Raw genomic sequence first — 23376 nt, 5'->3', positions numbered from 1 at the left:
TATTTCAGAGACTGCACATGCACTATAGCAACCACAATTTTAATCCATTTCCAGATAATTAGTCACATAACACTTGTTAACTCCTACAGTCTCATTTTCACAACAGTTTAGATTAGGAATGGTCTTTTCTTCATATGATCCTGTGTCATTGTTAAGCTGGTGCAACCTACTCTTTGGATATACTAGATGAGGAATTGAGCTCTTATGTATCATAAGACCATGTGCTTCAAAGTGTAAATATATATTTTCTGGTTTTCCCCATATTAGTCATTCCTAATGGAAATAAGGAAGTCATCTGACTCAATCCAGCCTACTAAATGTGTACAATATTAGCTCTCACATTGCAGAGATACAGTTTTCATGGTAACAGATTTATGTTTCAATTGACAGTTTATTTACAATAATAAAATGTACATATGGTTCTGTCATTTCAGAAAAACATTTTAAAATTAATATTGTGCATGAGATTGGTTGCTATAAAGTCTTGCCCACTCATCTTTGAAAAATCAATCTAATGTATGAAAAGTAACAATAAAAGTAACAGTAAAAATGAGAATGCCCTGAAAATGTGCACTGTGTGTTTTTCTGGCCAAGAGACATTTTACCTGAACTTTGTGAAGATTTCTGTTGTGTCATGCAGCAGGCGAAGCTAAAATGTGTGTTTAACTAAGTGAGTAAAATAGATTATGTGGGCCAAAGTGAAGTCTCTAAACAGTTCTGGTCTCTGCACTCTGTGTTACTGCAGTAACAACTGGGCACCCACAAGGAGCCATGTTCTACAGTACCGGTGGCTAGCTATGGATGAGAAAGAACACAAGGAAATGGAAAAAGTAGAGCGGGGAAAGAACTTGGAGGGAAACAGTGGGAGAACGTGGGGAAACAAAGGGGTAGATAGGTTGGTGAAAGAAGTGGAATGGAACAGACAGGAAGAGAATCTGAAAAAATACCCAGGATAGAGAAAAGAGACATGAAAAAATAAAGGGAACAGAGACAGAAAAAGTCAGAACGCTGAGGCTTGGTATACATTTATAGCTTTTATTGGTATTGCTATATCAATCAGGAATGTGAAAAAACTATACTCTTGACCAACATAGCTATGCCAACAAAACTCCAGTGTAGAAGCAGCTATTTCATCAGATGCTATGCCATCAGCAAATCAGATCAAAACATTGTGTTTTGATAACATTGAGTTTTATTTTCATTTTGATTTTAATTGTTTTTATAATATATATTTTGAAACGATTGTTTTGAAACAAAAATATCAAAATGTTCCCTTCCTATATTATCAAAATGGAATGCGCCAACCTTATTGACATTTTTGTTAAAATTTTTCTAAATGAAATTTCATCAAAATTGACACACTCCCAAAGAATGCATCAATTTTGATGAAACAGCATTTTCCAACAGGAAAATATTCCATCAGAAATTTTTCAACCCACTCTAACTTGAACCGCTATGTGCACATGTTGATATATTACACTTCCCACATCCATACATCAAGTGGGTTAGGTACCACTGTCTAAAGTTTACATTCAGTGCGATGATTCTTCTTTTCTTTGTAAGAAGTGTTGTTCTAAGACGTTACTTCTCATAGTGTCTTGAGGTACTCTAACTAAACTTGATGTATTACTAGCAGTGGATAACTGAGTCCAGGAACAGATATAGTAAGTATAGTTATCTCACTGTGACTCTGAAGTTGTACACATATCCTGAGGCCTTATTGCAAAATTAGGGAAAATTCCCTGCCAAAGGCTTGAAATAACTGAAATGACGGAGTTGATTTTTAGAATTCTTAAGAGGGAAAAAAAATGCAAAATTTCTTAATGAGACCTCATTAAAAGAAAGGAAATACCTACAAATGTCCCTCTCTCTAACCATCTAACATGCACTCACTGCTCTATCTTTCACTTCTGTGAGGAGTGCTGATGTTTAGATACAGAATATTTCTGCTTCAAACAATGACAAAAGATATGAAAGGTCACACAGGCAGGTTTTGAAACTTGTTTTTAAAAGTGATATCAGGTATAGAGCCCATAATAGTCTCTGGCTCTAGCAACTGGAGTTGCTCAAAGATTATTTATATGCTACTACTGTTGAAAGCTACTGAAGATTCCCCTTTATAGATGAAACTGTTATTGGTCGTGAGTTACATCCTTTCCACTTGCATCAGACCTGTTTAGATACAGAACTCTTCCTTTCATCCCCCCATGATACACAGACTCCAAGGAGTTGCTCTGTGGCACCTGTGACCCAGGCTTCTGCTTCACACCCTCCCTCAGCACATCAGAACCTCATTAGCTCCACTGCCTCTTGGGCAGTATGTACCTGTGGAGTGCAACATTTGCCCTACATGCAAGAGATTCTCCACTAGCTTTCAATGGTAGCAACACTTATAGCTTCTTTTCAGAACTCCTGTCCTATAAAATTAGATATTTACGTGCTTCCTCTCTTTTACATAAGCGCTTAGCTCTGAACAGACAAGCATAAAGACCTGGCATACATATTGTCCTAGCAGAACTACATCAGACTAACTAAAATCTACTAACTAGGACCAATCTGTCCATGCTCGGACTTCAACCAATTTTACAGAACATAGATCTTGTCAAACAATCATCATGGAATAGGGGTGTTTTTAGTGATGTTCTGCAGGGATCAGCATTAGGCCTAACACTACTCAGTATTTTCATCAATGATATGGAATATAAACTGGCAGGTGACAAAGTTTGGCAGAAAGATAAATAATGATGAGGACAGAGCAGTTATATAGAGCGATCTGGATCACTTCATAAACTGGCCCCATTCAAACAAAATGTGTTTTAATGCAGCCAGATACAAGTTGATACATCCAAGAGCAAAGGATGCAAGCCATACCTACATAATGGGGGACAATATCCTAGAATGTAGTGAAAAATGTAATGTAATTAAATGAATGTAATGAAAAAATTTAAGGGCTTTAGTGAACAAACAGCTCATATGAGCTCTCTGTGAAGTGCTGTGGCAAGAAAAGCTAATGGGATGGTTGGATTTATAAACAGGGGAGTTGTGAGGTGTTTTTTCCTTTGTAGATAGCATTGGTGAGACAGATACTAGAATACTGTATGTATTTCTGGTGTCCACAGTTTTAAAAGGACGTTGAAAAACTGAATAGGGTGCTGAGAATAGTCACAAGAATTATTCAAGGGCTGGAAAAAATTCCTTATTGTGATGAACTTAAAGAGCTCAATCTGTTAAACTTATCAAAAAGAAGATTGAGAGGTTGTGCGTATAAGTACCTTCATGGGGAGAAAATACCAAGTACTAAAGAACTCTATAATCTAACAGACCAAGGAATAATAAGAATCAATGGCTGGAAGCCAAAGTCAGACAAATTCAAATTAGAAATAAAGAACAATTTTTAACAGCAAGGGGTGATTAACCAATGAAATAAACTACCAAGGCAAGTGATAGATTCTCCATCTCTTGATGTCTTCTGATCAAGACTGGATGCCTTTCTGGAAGTTATACTTTATTCAAACATAAGTTATTTAGCTCCATACAGGGACTACTCGGTGAAATGTAATGGTCTGTGATATACAGGAGGTTACACTAAATAATCTAATGACCCCTTCTGTCTTTAATATCTTTGAAACAAAATCCAAAAGCAACTATTCTTTTAATTGAGCTAGAGGAAAATCACCATTAGCACTCAGTTGTAGTAGCAGTTAGCATTTCTATCCTCTTTTTGAGGCAAGACTATCTCAAGAAGTAGACAGACAATACCTCCCTCACTGGTGTTCTACTTGGATGCAGAACAAAATTTCATAAATTGCTTTTCCTTTTCCAGCAGCTTTACTGTGCTGATTGTGTAGAGACACTAGGTGGGTGAGGAAATATCTTTTATTAGAGCAACTTCTGGTGGTGAAAGAGAGAAGATTTTGAGGTACACAGAACTCTTCCTCAGGTCTGAGAAAGGTGCCACAGCTAAATACAAGGTGGAACAGATTGTTTAGCATAAGTAGTTAACACATATTCTAAGGGACCATACAAGGTGAAGTGGGCAATTAATGCTGGTTTGTAATTGGAGATTTTTTCTGTAATTCCTGAATTATTCTTTTCAGCTTCTGTAAAGTAATTAATTAATTTACTAAAGAAGACAAATGTGTTAGACACCATAACAAAAACAATTAACTCAACTGGCAACTAGAAAGCTCATCTAAATTTACCAGATTACTGCAAGGGGACCAAAACCATTCTTTACATAAACCATGTTAAAATGGTTTTACTTCCATTTCAGGTTTTATTCTGCAAGTCCATAGAAACCTGGAAGTTCTTCGTTTATAAGTACTGTTCCCAGTGCTTAATAAGCCTTGCCCATATTTTGTTGTAAAATTACTTAGTAGCGAATTGACCATGAGTATAGGGTACACTGATAGTGAGGATTCCATCTGGGAATCATGGAAATGGGCAGTGCTAGTTCTGTAGGATCAGTCTCGTTTTCTGATCCAGCAGTAGCCTCTTTTTACCAGAAGATCAGGCTCCATTGGGTTTTGAGGATCCAGGTGGCCACTATACTCTGAGGTATCCTTCCCTCCTGTGGCAGAAGCTATCTGCATCGAGTGCCGTGTCTACTCTACCACTTATGTCAGTAAAACTTATGTTGCTTAGGGATGTGAAAAAAAAACAATTGAGTGATATAAATTACACCAGCTTCTCCCGCTGACATAGCTACCACCGCTCATGGTGGGTGATTTAATTATGTTGACGGGAAAGCTTTCTCCCACCAGCATAGAGCGGCTACATGAGCGATCTTACAGCAGCACAGCTGCATTGGTATAGCAGCATTTACCCAGGTTAAATGTCTATACTCTGCTCAGAGTGGAACAGACTTAAGGTGCAAGAACAAGAGCTGCATCGTTCATGGGAAGTTGGACCACTACCTTCCTCCATAGACCCTTTTAGATTCTCTCATACAAGGGGAAGATTTGAAGGAAACATATCTCAGGGAGTTTCCTGGGCCAGTATCCACTGCATGCAGGAGAGTATATTTTGCTATTTAATTTTTATGTTTTTTATTTAATAGTCATCCCGTTCTTGAAAAATAAACTTGCACATAAACTGCAGAAAAAAGTCAGATTTCTGTCATGTAAACACCACCTAATTAATGTCCTCCTTTCCCCTCTCTTTGTTTAAGGTTTCATCCCACTTTGAATGATTTTGACATAATGACAGCTGAGGATTCCACTGCTAGGATGAGTAACGACTCCTCCAATGTGTCTACAACAAAAGTTCCTGAAGGTGTCGCTGGTGCACCTAATGAGGCTGCTCTGTTGGCACTCATGGAGCGTACTGGGTATACCATGATTCAAGAGAACGGGCAGCGCAAGTATGGTGGGCCACCACCTGGCTGGGAGGGGTTGCACCCTCCTCGTGGCTGTGAAGTCTTTGTTGGTAAAATTCCCCGCGATGTGTATGAAGACGAGTTAGTGCCTGTGTTTGAGTCTGTAGGACGTATCTATGAAATGCGCTTGATGATGGACTTTGATGGGAAAAATCGGGGCTATGCTTTTGTTATGTACACACACAAGCATGAAGCCAAACGTGCCGTCAGAGAACTGAACAACTACGAAATCCGTCCTGGTAGGCTTCTAGGTGTTTGCTGCAGTGTGGATAACTGCAGGCTGTTCATTGGAGGTATACCCAAGATGAAGAAGAGAGAGGAAATACTAGAAGAGATCTCCAAGGTGACAGAGGGGGTGCTAGACGTCATTGTGTATGCGAGTGCAGCAGACAAGATGAAAAATAGAGGCTTCGCCTTTGTGGAGTATGAAAGCCATCGAGCAGCCGCAATGGCGAGGAGAAAGCTGATGCCTGGGAGAATCCAACTGTGGGGCCACCAAATTGCTGTTGATTGGGCAGAACCAGAGATAGATGTTGATGAAGATGTAATGGAGACTGTTAAAATCCTGTATGTGAGGAATTTAATGATTGAAACCACAGAGGATACAATTAAAAAAATCTTTGGCCAGTTTAACCCTGGCTGTGTAGAACGGGTTAAAAAAATACGCGATTATGCCTTTGTGCACTTTACAAGTAGGGAAGACGCAGTTCATGCCATGAACAACCTCAATGGCACTGAACTTGAAGGCTCATGCCTGGAAGTTACCTTGGCCAAACCAGTAGACAAAGAGCAGTACACTCGTTATCAGAAAGCAGCTAAAGGAGGAGCAACAACAACAACAGAAGTAACTCAGCAACCCAACTACGTTTACTCTTGCGATCCATACACACTAGCGTATTATGGATATCCATACAATGCTCTGATTGGTCCCAACCGAGATTACTTTGTGAAAGGTTAGTAAGCACAGTTGAACATGATATAATTAGAGGCATTATTGCCAGCTCTGCATTCGGGGGGGGGGGGGGGCATGAATCTGACTTAAATAGGTAACAGCTGACATGTTTTACATTTTTCCGAACTTACTTTTGCAGCACGGTTCATCATAATTATACTCTGTCTTACTTTATTAATGCTAGTATATTGAAGATATTTTTCTTTTGATAATCCCTTTCTAAGACAGGTGTAAGGTAGGAGTGTACTAGTGGACAGAACACAGGATTGGGAGTCAGGAGATCTGACTTCTATTACCCTGGGCAAGTAACAGAAGTTTCCTATAGTTTGAGTACCAGACTTCTTGAGTCTAATTATCCAAAGTGTTGTACATCTCCACCTCCTTTTGACTTCAGCTACAGCGCTGGGTGCTCTGAAAAATCAGATCCTAGACATCTCAAAATAGGCATCAAAAAATTACAGATGCCTTTGAAAACCTTAGTCAGTCATAAACTATCTATGCCTCAGTTACTGCATCTGTAAAAAAAAATTGATCATACTGTACCCTCCTTTATGAAAAGCTTTGAGATCTGTTGATGAAAGGTGCTATAAGTTAGAAGTATTTCTCTAATTATTGGAATTTAATTGTTATTGAATTCTATATATTAAAAATTAACCAAAAAATTAATCATTCAGGCTTAAATTCCAACAATTATAACTGACATTTGTAATTGCAAGTGGTTTTGTACTATCATTACAGAGAGTATAATTTACTGAAATTCTGAAAATGTATTTCCCAGCCAAGTTCAGTTTAACAATAAGCATGATCTTATTATTTTGCCACCTACATAAATACAGAAATATTTGTAAACCCTAACTGGTCAAAAGTTCCAGCCTCAACTCAATCTCTGGATTTATATCTGTAACTATTTCTGCACTAGAAATCAGTTAATTGCATGCCTAAATCAGAGACACCAGAACAGGGGGTGGAAAAGGGGCCATGGCCCTCCCACTTTTTGCCAGAAACCCAGCCTCTGCCTCTCCTCTTTCCCCCACCCGCCTCCCCCAAAACTTTGGCAGCTGTAGGGAGCTGCAGACCCTCCACCTGGCCAAGGTGGAGGGCCCTGAAAGCAGCCCCCAGCATGTGTCCCCGCCCCTCAGGTCCCCTGCCCAGGGTCCGCAGCTCCCCACAGCTGTCCAGGTGGCTCTTACCATGGTTTGGCTGCAACTCATCGGCCCCTGAGGCCCTGCCCCAGGCCAGACCAGAAACCAAGTCAGGGTAAGAGCCATGTGTGCAGCTGTGGGGAGCTGCGGACCCTCCATCTTTCCTCAGAGGGAGGCCCAGGAGGCGGGGACATGGGCTGAGGGCTGCTCTAGGGCCCTCCACCCTGAGCAGCTGGAGGGGCTTGGGTTCCCCGGCCTGGCTCTGGCTTCGGCTTCCAGCTTGGCCAGGGGGCAGGGCTTTGGGGTGAAGAGGAAGGGCAGGAGTGGGGCCATGGGTGGGGCCGCATGCCCTCTCCCCCTGCTTTTATAAAAATTCCATCACCCCGGGTCTGAATATCCAGACAACCTGTCATAAAAATACCACTACATACCAGGACCAAAAGCACCATAGTAATATGTGCAAAATTGCTGATATAAATTTATATATTAATATATATATATATATTAATATAAATTAATAAATTCCAGAGAATACCAAAGTCTGAACTAAATCACTAAAATCTAGTCGTGCAAGGAATAGTACTATGAACAACAGAAAATGCATTGTCTGATTGTGCATTCCTGATTCGAGCAAGATTCCCTTTGTTTTCAAGAACAGAGTCATTCAAATTCAGCTATTTTAACTTCAGCAAGCTTATTACTATCCAAATGCCTATACATGGGGGTGTTAAGCATTTCCCACATTGCTGTTACTATGTTATTCATCCTCATTTTGTTATGTTGTTATTATAAGCAGGCAGCATAAGAGGCAGAGGGCGAGGTGCAGCTGGCAACAGAGCCCCTGGCCCCAGAGGCTCTTATCTGGGGGGATATTCTGCAGGCCGTGGCATATATAGCAGATACCACGAAGGGAAAGGAAAACAGCAAGAGAAAGGATATGAGCTTGTACCCAATTTGGAGTTGTCTGCTGTCAATCCAGTTGCCATTAAACCTGGTGCAGGTTAGTATAATTACTAGGTTGGGCAAACCTGTTGGGAGGTGGGTGGGGAGAAGAGGCTTGAAACTCAGCCTGTTCTTTGAACTGAGCTTGAACTTTTTAGATTCAGATTGGTTTGGGTAAATTAACACCTCACCCAACCAGCTGTGGTGATACTTAGGATATTTTTATGTCTGGGACCAGTAGGTCTGTATTCTTCCTGCTGAGTTTGTCCAATTGTTCTATTCAAATCTGACAATCACCATCTTCTCTACAAATGTGAGGCAGCAAATGCATTTTCCAGCACCACTCACTGATGGTTACTAGCTATGCTCACATATGTGGGCTCCACAGGCCAAAGGAACAAGATAGTCCCACACCTCGGTGTCCTCTCTAGGTCCAACATATAGCAACATAGCTGCTGGTTTCAGAGGCTGCTGCTCTGTTTGCTAGAGAACAAAGACTAGGGGTCACATTCCTCCCTGGTTATCTCCTTTGATGTTAGTGATTACATCGGGTGAATTTGGCCCCCTGACTACACACATCTAGAAGACAAAGGGGTTGAGAAACAGGCAGATCTCCCTATGTGAGGATTTCCTTGGCATGGGAGAGTCCCCAGCTGGCACAGAGTTGGCATCACTGGTTTCTATGCCACCTTTATGGAGCCTCCAGTTTAGGATTATGGTAGAGCAGGAATGGGATGGCCAGATCACACAGTGCTCCAGCAATTCCTGGCTGGCAAATAGCCCCTTAGGTGCTATTACTAGCCGACAAACTTTAGGACAGCCTCTAGGCTGTTCTAAGTTACACTGGGCAAGTGGAGAACCAGCCACAGGATCAGGGAACAGCAACTAGTTCCTTTCTACCCCCCCCCCTCCCCTTAACAACAGCCTATGGAAGCTGGGTGCAGCTGAGAATCTAGCCCTTGGTGTTTATAGGAGAAAATGGTAGTGGCTAGAATGAAGTTGTGGAAGTCCGCAAGACTCTATTTGAATAGCCTTCTGTTTGGGCTAAATATTATGAGGTAGAATCTACATTCAAGTGACTAGAGTGAGCCACTGAAAGAAGTAATCGTGTCCTCTCTCTAGTGTAATCATAATTGTAACAGACATACTAATAATAAAACACCACTGATGTTACAGTAAAAATGCACTTGATTGTAGTTGTAACATTATGAAATACTCTAATAACAATCAATTACAAATAAGTGGAAATCACTTTTAAGATATGCACTTATCTTAAATAAAATAAAAAAAGATGAACACTCCTAAAGGAAGATGCCATCCTGACAGTTTGATGATGTAGTTTGAGAAAAGAGGCATTCAGCTTAGTATTTGCATGACAAAAGTAGATGATTTTCAAAGACTAGGTCTGTTTTCAAAGAAAGATTTGAGATAATTTAACCTCTGTCCTCAGACTCTCTGGGCAAAATGTCAGTTATCAGAGAGAGCATTCTCACCAGGGCTGGCGCAACCCGTTAAGCAACCTAGGCAGTCGCCTAGGATGCTAACATTTGGGGGGCGGTGACTGCAGTGGCCAGACCTTCTGAAGCCTCTGTCGGGGATGGCATTTTGGGGGAGAGACCGTCCGCCGCCTCTGTCAGGGGTGGCATTTTGGGGATGGGACCTTCCGCCGCCTCTGTCAGGGGTGGCATTTCAGGGGTGGGACCTTCCTCCGCTTAGGGTGCCAAAAAAGCTGGTGGAGCCCCTGATTCCCTCCCTTCATAATTGTGAATATATCTTAGGAGTTTCAGGTATTTCTAAAGATTATTTGAAAAATGATTTTTGATATATACACTATATTCTTGCCTAGTAAATATTTATTTACAGTATCTGTCTAGTTTATTAGAACTCCAAAGACAGGCCAAAAGCAGACTCTTGAGTTTACATATTTCCAGATTTTAGGAAGGTTTGGATTCAAATCCCTAGAGCCAAACCTGCCTGTGGTACTGGTTCCAGTACCTGAATGGGAAGGGCTAAGTTCTGATCCCTGTCAACATGTGCTCAAACTCTTTTATAAAAAGAGGTGTTCTTGTGAAGTGGAGGTTTTTTTTGGTTTTGTTTTGTTGGGTTTTTTTAAACCAAGAATGGTGGAAAACAGAACTGCTGATCTTACATGATTTCTGCCAGTTTGGAATAAACTCTTGCAAGATTTATTCATAGAATATCAGGGTTGGAAGGGACCTCAGGAGAACATCTAGTCCAACCCCCTGCTCAAAGCAGGACCAATCCCCAGACAGATTTTTGTCCCAGATCCCTAAATGGCCTCCCCAAGGATTGAACTCACAACTATGGGTTTAGCAGGCCAATGCTCAAACCACTGAGCTATCCCTCCCCCCCGACACCATTGAAACCAAACCTTGATTGTGAGGAAAGGATAGCTCAATGGTTTGAGCATTGGCCTACTAAACCCAGGTTTGTGAGTTCAATCCTTGAGGGGGCCATTTGGGGATTGGTCCTGCTTTGAGCAGGCAGTTGGACTAGATGATCTCCTGAGGTCCCTTCCAACCCTGATATTCTATGATTTGGCTTCAGATCTGATCCATGGCCTAAAGCTAATTCAGATCCCAATCCAGACATTACCTCCTCCAGCCATCTGTTGTCATTCAGTTACCTATAAATATATTGTTGAAAGATTAATCAATCAAAAGCTGACTGTACATTTTGAGGAACACACATTACTGGAGATTTTCAGCAGGACAAATTTGCTTCCTAAGCAATGCAGCCAAACTCCATTCAGAAATGTATGCAGACTCACAGCCCTTGTGTTTATAACCCTCACTGTTCACAGCTCTTTCCCCTTGTTCTTCTATTTATTACAAGTTACCTGCATTTCGACATGAGAAGAAAGGCATAAGAGGTTTTTTTAATTAAATAAATAAGCTGAGACCAGAGTCAAGCAGAAAGATGTGATGACATATGTGCAGCTAAATTAAGCCAGAAAAATACACTACAGTAAGTAACTATAGTGCAGAGTTGGCCAAAGTGAAGCCTATAGGCCAGCTGCTACCCACAGAGTTACACAATATAAATCACAATCTTCTTTTCATGCAGCAATTCTATGGAAACTTCAGATCCCAGAATGCAATACTCCCACCTTGATCTCAGAGGCAGTAACTAAGATCAAGATGGAGCACTGCATGCTCAAATTTATCATCTCCTTAGGCCACTAGATGAGGACAACTGTAATCTGAACAGATTTCTGTAAATTTGATGTAGCCTTCAAGTTTTCAGTGTGACCCTCATGGGGGAGGGTCCTGCTTTAAGAGCCCATTGAGATAAAAGTGTTTGAAAACTATGCAGTACATACAAAATTGTAGTACTGAGTCCATGAGCACACCTTGAAATATTTATAGTAATTAACATATGAATTGAGAAGCACCCCTAAAGACCTTGTGTGTTGTATATCACGGTGATGAGCGTGATGTAAATTACCTAGCAAAAGAGGTTTCTTTTACCTTGGAAAGAAAGCACTGTAGATGCAACTCCAATATGTTTTTGTGTATGTGGTCTGTTCCAGTGGCAATCCCTGCTATTGGAGCCCAGTACTCCATGTTTCAGGCAGCTCCAGCAGCCAAGATGATGGAAGATGGCAAAATCCATGCAGTGGAACATATGATCAATCCCATTGCTGTCCAGCAGGATCCAGCTAGTGTGGCGGCAGCAGCAGCAGCAGCAGCAGCTGTTATACCTGCAGTGTCAACCCCTCCACCTTTTCAGGTAAAGAGCCCAGGAACTTGATTTGCCCCTATGGGTTCTGAGAGAACTGACACCTCCTACACCAACAAAGGCAGTGGCACCAGAGTGGGGAATGTACCCTTAGGTGAAGGAAGGCAGTGGTACCACGGCTGCCTCCAGCAGAGGAAAGCAGTTTCAGCTTAATTTAGGAGTTCCACAGAAGTTGTACTAGTGAAAACTACCAGGGAGATATCTGTTCATGTAGGATGCACTAGGTATTTTACAGACATTCGAGAAGGGACAGTCCTTTCCCTGAAGTGCTCAAGGAAAGACAGAAATGTAGACAGAGTTTAGGGAGTTCTGTCTTTTTGTATACAAGTCAGCTAGATTCACTATGGGCCATGTGGCAGAAATGCATCTTTAAGAGGGATATATATATGGATGGGGAGGTTGAACCATGCATAAGGACCATGTGGAAGAAGGCACGAAAGTGACTGTGTGGGCAGCTGAAAATGAGCAGACAAGGCTGGGAACACTGGTGGAGCAGATTTGATGAGGAGCAACACAAAGTTTGACAAGAGAGGATAAATGGGAAGGAGCAATAATATGTTAAATTTAAACTTCTTGTCTTTGCCTTCAGAAATGTAATAGTAGCTGAGAAGCCAGTGAGAGTCAAAGACAAAAGTGACATCACCCTTGTGCTCTAGCTCCCTCCCTCCCTCCCTCCCTACACAGGTGGCCCTGCCTATTTTCTGGCCTGTGCTTGCTAGTTCCAGGTCCCCTGGAAGAGCAGGTGATGCACATGGCTTCACTGGCTTGCCTTCCCCCCATCACCCATGATGTGCTGTCTCTACCCTTATAGACCCACAGCCTTGGTCTTGCCAGCAGAATCAAATCCACAGTCTCCTAACTCCCAGTCCTATGCCTTCACCACAAGATCATCCTTCCTTAACTTTAAAGGATTCACTTCAGTTTTTTATTGTGTGAAATAATTATACTCATCCTGGTAGATTAGATTGCTAGTGACTGCATAAAGTCTGTGAGTTGGAACGTTAAATGCCAATTTTTTGTCCCCAGGGTCGCCCCATAACTCCAGTATACACCATGGCTCCAAATATTCAGAGAATTCCTGCTGCAGGGATTTATGGTGCAAGTTATGTTCCGTTTGCAGCTCCTGCTGCAACAACAGCAACGATAGCCACACTACAGAAGAACGCAGCAGCAGTTGCAGCAGCAGCAGCAGCTTATGGAGGATATGCCGGCTATATACCTCAGGCATTTCCTACTGCAACAATCCAGGTTCCAATACATGATGTCTACCAGACATACTGAGACTATCAAACAGTGGGGGGCAAGGGGTGGGGGGACGGGAAGGGAGGGACAAACACTGAAGGAACACTTTACTATTTATGAAGAAAGAACCTACTGCAAAAGAATATGTTTGGACTCAGTAAACTGAAAAAAACCCTGAAAGTGAAGAATGTTATCAAATATTATGTATGAAATATTTTATATATGTGACGTTTTCACTAATTTTTTAGGATATTTTTAAAATTTAACATACCTGTATTCATACATTTCTAAGTGACCTACATGCATTAAGCCCATTGCCTATACACATTTATATAAAGTAGTGGGATTGCATAGGGGGTTTTTTGGCTGGGTTTTTTTTTAAGCAAATTATATTTTCAATATATTTGTGGCATGAAGGTTATTTTTTAGTAACTTCTGCACTCCAGAGAATTCTATTTTGTAGTGCCTTTAATAATATATCAACTATATATATATTAAAAAAAAGTACATCTGAGCAGCTAGGAAATGTATAAACAATATATTTTGAAGAATATTTTCAATATTTAAAGAATACATACAATAGATTTTTGTTTGTTTTTGTTTAAAACAACAAGTATCTTATTTAAAAAGTTATACTGGAAAGTGCAATTTGAAAATGAGCGAGACCTCTGCATTTTGTGCTGGCATTAGTACAGTTTGTTTATCACTATCAAAAATCACAGGCAACAAATATCTATTTAAAAAAAACAACTTCATAAAACAAACCTCTTTAAAGCATGATTTCGTGAATCGTTTTAGCTAAAGAAGAGGCTGCTGTGTTTTCCGTAACATCTGGCTTTTATATTTATTGAAGTCACTTCTAGTTCAGTCTCTGAGCACTGCTCAGAGTATCTAATATTTCATGAGAGGTATCTTGACTTAGATCTTCTTCCAGTATAAAACCTAGTTTCTTTTTAAATGCTCTTTTTATTTTATTCTTTTGAAGTGTAAGTAGTAGTGACAGAGAATGTATGATATCTTAGACAGGGCCAAATGTGCTTTTGTCAGCAGGAAGTACTGCATTATTTACCTGTAGCTTCATCATGTTTCATGCAAAATTTCTAAGGTACTAGGGGTGTTAGTGATATTGTTCTTAATAAAATGGGGCTAGCCTCCTTCCCATTCTCCCTTTCACGCCTAATTCCTATTAGCGTTAATTGGAGTTATGCATGCACATCAGGGAAGGAAGAGACTATACCCCCAAGAATTTAAGAAACAGAGTTTGTAAATATCTTCTAATATACATTTTTAAAGTCATTTTATGTTGCTAATTTACATGGTATGTGGTTTGTCACAAAACAAAACAAAAAACATTTTATTTCAATGTTATTAAAAAGTTTGTTTTATTAAGTAGTAAATATATTATTGCAGTGTTTTGTGGCCTGTTTAAAGGCTTTTATTTAGTAATGCAGTGAATGTAAAATACAGTAAAATGTCAAAGGAATAGCTCACTCACTTTAGGAAGTGCATCAGCTTTGCCAAGACAACTCTAATGAAGTGTGGTGTGCAATAGGGTAGTGAATAAACAATTTTGCTTTCTTTTTTAATTTAAGAATCAACTGTAGGTCCATACAATAAAGATATCTTTTACCCACTAACAACAATTTCAGATCATATCTAACTAAAATAAGTGACCAGCTAATATGCATTTTCTCAGCTTAAGTTGGGCCATTGTTTTTAACTCAGCAACACTCAGTTATATTTAATGCTATTTAACTATTATCAAAAGTACTGTGAGGAAGCTAACCAATAAATCAGATTCTGCTCCCAATGCTTCTTCCCACGAGAGTTTTATCACATGTTCCAGCCTTTCCAAAAACACACTAGACCTTAGGCCCAACCCAACTGCAGTGTTATCCAAGGGCTTGATTGCATGGAATGGGCAGCCTTCAAAACCAATCTCTCCTGGGAATCGGTGGGGAATAGAAGCCCAGCCCAGTGGAAGTGGGAAATAGTTCCCACCTCTCCTGCCTTTGGCTAAGTCATCTCATACCGTGCAGTGGCCACAGATAAGACCCAACATGAGTAAATGCCACTTCATGCAGCTTCAATACCTGACTGGATTGCTGCATAGAAACCCATTGGGTCAGCAGAGAATAATACAATGGAATGTGGGTTGATACTCTGCTTCACCCCATCCCAGCCCCTCCACCAAAACCTTGGCAAGTTCCAGCAGTGGAGAGATGGTGGGAGGGATAATGTTGAAGCCATCACTTCCCTGCCCCCATTTCTGTGCCCACCAAGAGGAATCTACCCAAATCAAAGTCTCCTCTGCTTGCAGAAGCAGAGGGTGTGATCCATTCCAAGGTATTTAGTTTAAACAGCAACTAGAGTCCTTACTGTATTTTACATATGCCTGTATATTATGTGCAACAAAAATAAAGATGGAGATGATATCCTAACGTGGCAGACACCAAGATACTTTAAAAACAAATGGCCTTGATGACTGGGGTCTGTGCTAGAAGCTCCAATGGCAAGATTGGGGCCAAAAGTTGGTAGTACAGTCAGTTAGGTATCTCTGAGCCCCGCACCTGTGGTCTGTCTTTATACTTGTTTTCTCCACCATTTCATGTACACTACTGAGGTAAGTTTATGACTTGAAATGTGAACATTTTTAGATTAAGAACAAACTATATTAAGAAATATATATGTATATATAAATATATACATATATTAGCGTGCCTCATTTTCAGAAGTGCTAGTATTTTGGGTGTTTTACTATATCTCTGTTCTTTGTATTGTTTAAAACTTCTGAGTTTATTTAGTTCTTGCTCCATTTATGGTACGTTCCTAGGATGTAGTAAATAAAGCATTCTTTAAAAACAGATATTGTTACTTCATTTTAAAATGCTGCTTGCCGGGTTTAGTCACAGAGAAAAAGCTGGGACATGTGATACATTCTGTCTAATTATTTGCAACAGAAGTTGGGCAAATGTGTGAACTGAGTAGAATTTTTGGGTTAAAGTAAAGTAAATTGAAAAAGGAGGCTTTTGCCGTATGGCCAGAGTTGAGAGAGCACTCTCTAGATTTTTAGCAGCACCAGACAAGGAGGAACACTTGGACAAGGAGGAGCATACACTGTTTTTAATAGAGAAAGGGGAGATGTGCTGCTCCACTTCCCTCCCTTACTTTAATCTTTTAGCAGAACATACCAACTATGGACCCCACTCCAACTCCCGCTGAAGGTAATGGGAGTCTTTCCACTGATTTCAATGGGACTTGGATCAGGCCATATAGAATTTAACCAAGAGGTGAAAAATTTTCTCTGGACACAGATGGAGCTGAGTTTGGTGTCTGACTTTCATTTCCATTTATCCACAACACAAAACTACCACATAGTTTTGCAATAGCAGGGATGCTGCAGGGCAGCACTAAAAGTGAAATATATTGGCACTCTGGCATAGGGAATCTGCCTGCATTTACTACGCCTGTCGCAGTTCAGGACTATGAGCCCTTCATTTGTTTTTTTCATTTGCACACAGACATTTTAAAGAAAAAAAGATACTGATCTTTCATATATTTGTCCCTTCTCTGCATGTCTTTTCAATATATAGAGTTTCCTTTTTAAAAGTTAATTTCAATGGCTATAAAAGGCTGTCTGCCAGTCCTGCAGGCCAAAGTCTTCCTCAAAGCAGGCAGTAGCAATACCATATTCTCCTCACGGTCTCAGAACCCCCAAATACATCTCTACCCTAATATAACGCTGTCCTAGGGAGCCAAAAAATTTTACCATGTTATAGGTGAAACCGCGTTATATCTAACTTGCTTTGATCCACCGGAGTGTGCAGCCCTGCCTCGGCGGAGCACTGCTTTACTGTGTTATATCCAAATTCGTATTATATCGGGTCACGTTATATCAGGGTAGAGGTGTACTTTTAAGTGTCAGATGATAGTTAAGACTCTGTGCCAATTCAGTCTTTGCCTTACTCCCTTGACTGCCCTTGTAATGTAGACACCTGTATTGGAACTGGACTAAAGCCAACAACTCATTTCACATAAGCTACCATGGACCTGAATGACATTTGAATTAGAACTACAGATGAATGACTCCATGGTCTCTTGTCTGTCCCAAGGGTTCTCAGCCTTTTTCTTTCTGAGGCTCCCACAACATGCTGTAAAAGTTCCATGGCCCACTTGTGCCACAGTTGTTTTTCTGCATATCCAGAAGATTAAAAAACCAGGGCCAGCATTAGGGGGTAACAAGCAGGGCAATTGCCCAAGGCCCCACACCACAGAGGCCCTGTAAAACTAAGTTGCTCAGGTTTTGGCTTTCAGGCCCAGGTGGCGGGGCTTTGGTTTTCAGCCCTGGACCCCAGCAAGTCTAATGCCAGCTCTGTTCTCTGGTTTATTTTGGCAGACCCCCTCAAACCTGCTTGCGGCCTTCCAGGAGGCCCCAGACCCCTGGTTTGAGAACCGCTGATCTATCCCTCTGCGTCTTATACTTGCAGAAGCTCCTGTGCGGATTTTCTGCCACAATGAAGCATGCACTACTGAAACCCAGGGTAGACTTGCTCTCCTAGAGTGTTTCAGTTCTGCATGTGTCAGTCTTCAGGCAGGGTCCCCCCTTAAACAGAATGTGCTAATTTTGCCTATATCTGTTTGGGTTTCTGCATAGACTTTTAGAGAGTCTCTGTCTTCTTTTTCTCTCATGGTGTGTGCGTGTGTGCGCATATTCATCCGTGGCCAAATTTTCTGAAGATACCAACATTGGAGGAAAAGCAAATATAGGGGGAACGGAACCAAACTGCAAAGCGACCTGGAGCGATTAGAGCAATGAGAGCTGCAGGCAACCAGGGAAGGATTAGTACTAATAAATATGAAGTCCTACATCCAAGGAGAAGGACATCAACTGCATAAATACGTCACATACAGTTACACCCATCATGTGAAAGCAAATGTTTTTATAATTCACCTGTCCCTTAGCATGATGGATAATGGCTGAGAACCTTTGCTCACATACCCTGGTGATCAAAAATAGTCCGAAAATAGTCTTGAATACAAACTGTTAGAGGAACCCTCCAGTAGGTTTCTTTAGTAGGAATTTTTTCCTAAAAATTCCCACTGCCGTTAACACCAGCTCAGCTGTACCTGTACAGGGGCACTAACCATTGCACACCAGCATTAGCAACCCTGGCAGGTCAAGTCTAGACGATCCACCTGCTCCAGCAGTCATTTTCTGTAGCAGGTCAATTAAGCCTGTTCACAGCATGACTAATCAATATGATGCTGAAAACAAGTTTCAGATCCAGAGAGCCATCCACACTGTAGATTAACAGATTATAAAACCAGTGATCTAGTGTGACCTCCTCCATAATGAAGGCCACAGAGCTGCCCTGAATTAATTCTTGTTTGAACTAGAGCATCTCTTTTGGAAAAACATCCAATCTTGATTTTAAAATTGCCAGTGATGGAAAATCTACCCCAACCCTTGGGCAATTGTTCCAATAGATAATTAACCTTACTGTTAAAAATTACATGCTATTTCTCTGAATTTGTCTAGCTTCAACTTCCAGCCATTGGATTTTTTTTATACTTTCTCTGGTAAATTAAAGAGCCCTCTTCTCAAATTTCTGTTCCTCATCTAGGTACTTATAGATTGTGATCAAGTCATCACATAACCTTCTCTTTGTTAAACCATTCAAAGAGCGCAATCTGTGTCTGTCAGGGCGACTCGGCTGCACTTTTGCGGTGGGTCCTGCTTCGGCAGTAATTTGGTGGCGGGGGGCACGCCACGGATCTTCGGGGCACTTTGGCAGTGGGTCCCACTTCAGCGGTAATTCAGCGGCGGGGAGCCCATGACAGGTCTTCGGGGCACTTCGGCGGCAGGTCCCAGAGTGGAAGGACCCCCAGCCTCCGGATTACTGCCGAAGCGGGGACCCCCACCGCTGAAGACCCCAGGCCCCCGGTATCCTCTGGGCGGCTCTGGTGTCTGTTACTCAAGGAACTCAATACAGTGTTTTCCAATCCTTTAATCATTCTCGTGGCTCTTCTCTGAACCCTCTCCAATTTATCAACAGCCTGCTTGAACTGCGGACTCCAGAACTGGACACAGCGTTCCAGTAGTGAGCAAACCAGTGCCAAATACAGAGGTTTAATCTCTTTCAGTCCTAGGGCTTCCAACGTTGCTAACACACTAACTGCCACACCAGATCACACCAAAAATCCAAATGAGGGCTTCCTGGGTTTAGCAGAGGGCCCTATCCTGTGAACTGCTGAATCCCCTCAGCTCCCATTGCCTTCAGCTGGAGTTGGGGATGCACATCACTTCACTCAGGGTCAGAGACAGCTAGCCCAACTACTGTATGTTAAGGAAGCAGGGAGGCACAAGCACAATTTTGCCCTAGCTGTTCTGAGTGAGATTTGGGAGCTATTGTGACCTTGGCGTGTGCACATTCCATAGGTGAGGTTCATTTTTGATGTGTCCAATTAGTGCACTGACTCCACCACAATTAGTCCCCAATTAGTGTCCCACCTACATTTATGCTGAAGGATAAATAAAAGACACCCAAGCTCCTGACTTGTGTTTGCAAAGAGAAGCTTTGCTAAGACCTACAACACAGTTTTCTGTTAACTATAAAATCAAGCACTCTTCCCAGGGAGATGAATAGTTGTAAAGAGTGACACTGGGGCTCTAATGGAATATTCCCTTAACTTTGCATCAGATCCTTTTTAATTATTAAAACAAAACTGCAAACCATACATTTTATAAGCATTCTGATCTTTTAAAATAGAAACATTTACAAGAGTTTCTTGTTTCTCAAGCTTCCTGGCATCTTTTCCCAGTTCTGTAAGCTCTTAATTAATGATTAACCTATCATAAGGTTCAAATATGCCTGAGTCATGCTGAGGATATTAACATAAAAAGTGCCACTGAAACAGATGTGTTTATAAGATGACCTTGCTGAACTAGGCTTGGTTCAAAAAACTATATTGGGTTCCTGCTTGCTGAGCCAATTAAAGCCTCTGCCAAGCTGATTTTATTTCTTTTTGAATACTTCTATCTTGAATAATAATTTTTTTCAAAGTTTTTCTACTAGTTATAATAGTCAATTGATTTTTAATATACCTTATTATTTTCCTGACACAAACAGCACACACAAAAGTATAGCCATACTACAATTAACAAGAATACAGATTAATCAAAAAGTCAAATGGAGTAACACCATTTCTGCATTGCAACACGTTATCTATATAGTATTACCAGAGCTCAAAAAATACACAGAAAATATAAGTTAGGCCATACGCAAAAAGGTATAGCAGAGAGTGTGTTCACTGATGTGAATCTAAAAACCAGAAGTCAGATTTTATGAGCTAGTGAATGAATTTTCCAGTCTATGCTGAATTCCCATTGAGAGGATTTAAGGAATAAATCATAACCTGCCATGTAAAAAGAGTGACCAAGTGGGGAAGTGGGAAGCTGAAAGTTAGAAAACTTCATGGGTTTGGCTACAGAGGTTCCACTCTCTAAGGCAAGGGTGTGCTGCCCCACACATTCCAAATTCTACACAGGAAATCATATAGTTCTTCGGGCATCTGTGGTGGACAGAGGAATCCAGGCTGAGGCCCAGTGTCCCACCTGATTTCCTTGGGACCCCTGATACCAATCAGGCCTCGGGGACGGGAAGGGAAGAGAGAAGATGACATTATGGAGCAGAAATCCATGCAAATTAAGGTTGACAGGGCCATGTCTTACCTAGAAAAAAACAACATATGGTTTTATAGATGGATGATACTACAGAAAGCAGCTGTTCCTCTGTCTCTCCCTGCTCAGTAATTCTTCCCCCTCCCCTCAAAACCACAGAGCCCATCAGGCGTTAGTTGTGAAGTTTAGAGTGACCACTAGGGGGCACACAGCAAAGAGGTAAGAGTCAGTGATGAGCTACCAAAATCTTAACCAGTTCCCTATAAAAAGTTCTGATTTAAGTGATGTGCCACAGTATGTATTTTTTGTACCTTTCTCCATAAGAAGTGGCAATGCATTGAGTCATTGGGAGTCATACTTCACAAAAAAAAATATGTCCATATTTTCCTGGATGATGATTTAAGAACCAAAAAGCCTGACATGTCTGGGAAAATACGGATGTATGTTAACCCTACCTAAAGTTCTTTTTTAAAAAGATGGGCCTGAACTAGGAATGAGCTCCGTTTCACATGTGTGTGTCCCCATCATTCTCTGGGGGTGTGTTAGGGTGACCAGATGTCCCGATTTTATAGGGACAGTCCCAATTTCTGGGTCTTTTTCTTATATAGGCTCCTATTACCCCCCACCCCATCCCAATTTTTCACACTTGCTGTCTGGTCACTCTAGAGTGTGCACATGTGTGGGTCCCAGCTGCTCCCTGCCCCCCTCATTGAAGCAGGTGTGCAGAGTTACTATCCTGGGAACTGCAGGGCACCAGTGGATGTGGGACCGGCTGCAGACAGGGGTGTGGGGCAGGGCTAGCTGGAGGCAAGGGGTGCGGGGCTGGCTGGAGACAGGGAGTGGGGGGCTGGCTGGCTTCAGGCAGGACTGCAGGGCGGTGCAGCAGGGGTTGGCTGGAGACAGGAGTGTGGGGCTGGCTCGCTTCGGGCAGGGGGGCGTGGCAGGGGTTGGCTGGAGACAGGGCAGGGGCTGGCTGCAGGCAGGCAGGAGTGCGGCAGGGGCTGGCTGTGAGTAGGCAGAGGGGTGTGGCAGGGGCTGGCTGTGGGCGGGGCAGGGGATGCAGCAGGGGCTGGCTGTGGGCAGGGATGTGGGGGGTGGCAGGGGCTGGCTGGAGATGGGCTGGCTGGCGAGTACTTACAGGGAGAGTGGCTCAGAGCAGCCTGAGCAGCAGGACAAAGCCCAGGCCCAGCAGAGCAGCTGGCAGGGGCAGCTCCAGGCACCAGTGCAGCAAGCGTGTGCCTGCGGCGGCAAACCGGGGCGGGGCAGCATGTCAGTCATCATGAGGGCGGCAGTCAGGGAGCCTTCGGCGGCATTTCTGCAGGAGGTCCACCAGTCCCGCGGCCTTGGCGGGAATTCGGCGGCAGATACGCTGAAGGCGCGGGACCGGTGGATCACCCGCAGAACTGCCGCCGAATCTGCGACTGGCGGACCTCCGGCAGAAATGCTGCTGAAGGCTCCCTGACTGCCATGCTTCGGGTGGCAAAAAACATAGAGCCACCCTGGTAGCTGGGGACCCACCAGGCAGCGGTGGGAGCCCCAGGGCCAGGGGTCAGGGGAGCAGCAGCAGCAAAAGGGCCCATTCCCAGAGCCAGGCAGCGGCCCACATGGCTCCTGCAGTGCAGTGCCCCTGGCGGCCAGATGAGGAATTACATCACTTCCCGACTGAAGTCTATCAAAGCCACAGCACCCCGTCATAGGGAAGCAGGTTAACAACAGGTTCTAAAACTGCTTCAAAATTTAACAACCGGTTCACGTGAACCGGTACAAACTGGCTCCAGCTCACCGCTGGTAAGAGTATGTGTAATTGGGAAAGAAAACTGTTGCATTCACCCCAACCACTGTGTGCTTGGTTTTTGTAAACTCTACACCCTGAGCATATGAAACTCATGTGGAGGGGCTTTCTGGTGCTCTGAGGGCGATGATACCACATTGGCTCCACTCACCTCCTTCCAGCAGAGCTTAAGCCCTGGGCTGGGCTGTTACACACTTTCCATTGCAAAAATCTGAAGACCCTTCATGGAATATTGCTGGGTTGGCTTCTCTCTTTGGATATGAATGCAGTCTAACTGTAATAATCATTGATCAAGATCACAAATAAAGGAAATATTAAAAATTGAATGGTTAAGTTTTTGCTGATGTTTTAACTGTAGGACTATTTTAATCAAAATACTTTCTCTGACCCTCCAATGAACTAGAATGGGATTCCATGCCTTTCACCCAAAGGCCAGGACTGGAGTAACCTGTTATTCAAGAACAGAAGGACCAGTCCTGCAGGCTA

At 42.3% G+C, this 23376-nt stretch overlaps 1 protein-coding gene across 9 annotated transcripts in view; it reads left to right on the top strand.

Annotated features, from left to right (window-relative positions):
* The window catches only part of RBM47 (RNA binding motif protein 47), a 107860-nt gene extending 91579 nt beyond the window's left edge, over positions 1-16281 (top strand). For 8 of the 9 annotated variants that reach the window (XM_030564779.1, XM_030564785.1, XM_030564786.1 and 5 more), the window contains 4 exons: positions 5171-6330; positions 8265-8471; positions 11967-12166; positions 13202-16281. In XM_030564779.1, coding sequence (XP_030420639.1) covers positions 5171-6330; positions 8265-8471; positions 11967-12166; positions 13202-13456 — 1822 coding nt within the window. In that variant the 3' untranslated portion in view covers positions 13457-16281. The remainder of the gene's footprint in view (positions 1-5170; positions 6331-8264; positions 8472-11966; positions 12167-13201) is intronic. The other variant, XM_030564780.1, reaches the window with a different exon arrangement.
* Positions 16282-23376: the final 7095 nt, after the last annotated feature.

Source organism: Gopherus evgoodei, chromosome 5, assembly GCF_007399415.2.
Source record: "Gopherus evgoodei ecotype Sinaloan lineage chromosome 5, rGopEvg1_v1.p, whole genome shotgun sequence".
NCBI classification, from domain to species: Eukaryota; Metazoa; Chordata; order Testudines; family Testudinidae; genus Gopherus; species Gopherus evgoodei.
Note: the sequence above shows the minus strand (reverse complement) of the source record. Positions and strands in the feature narration are given on the sequence as shown.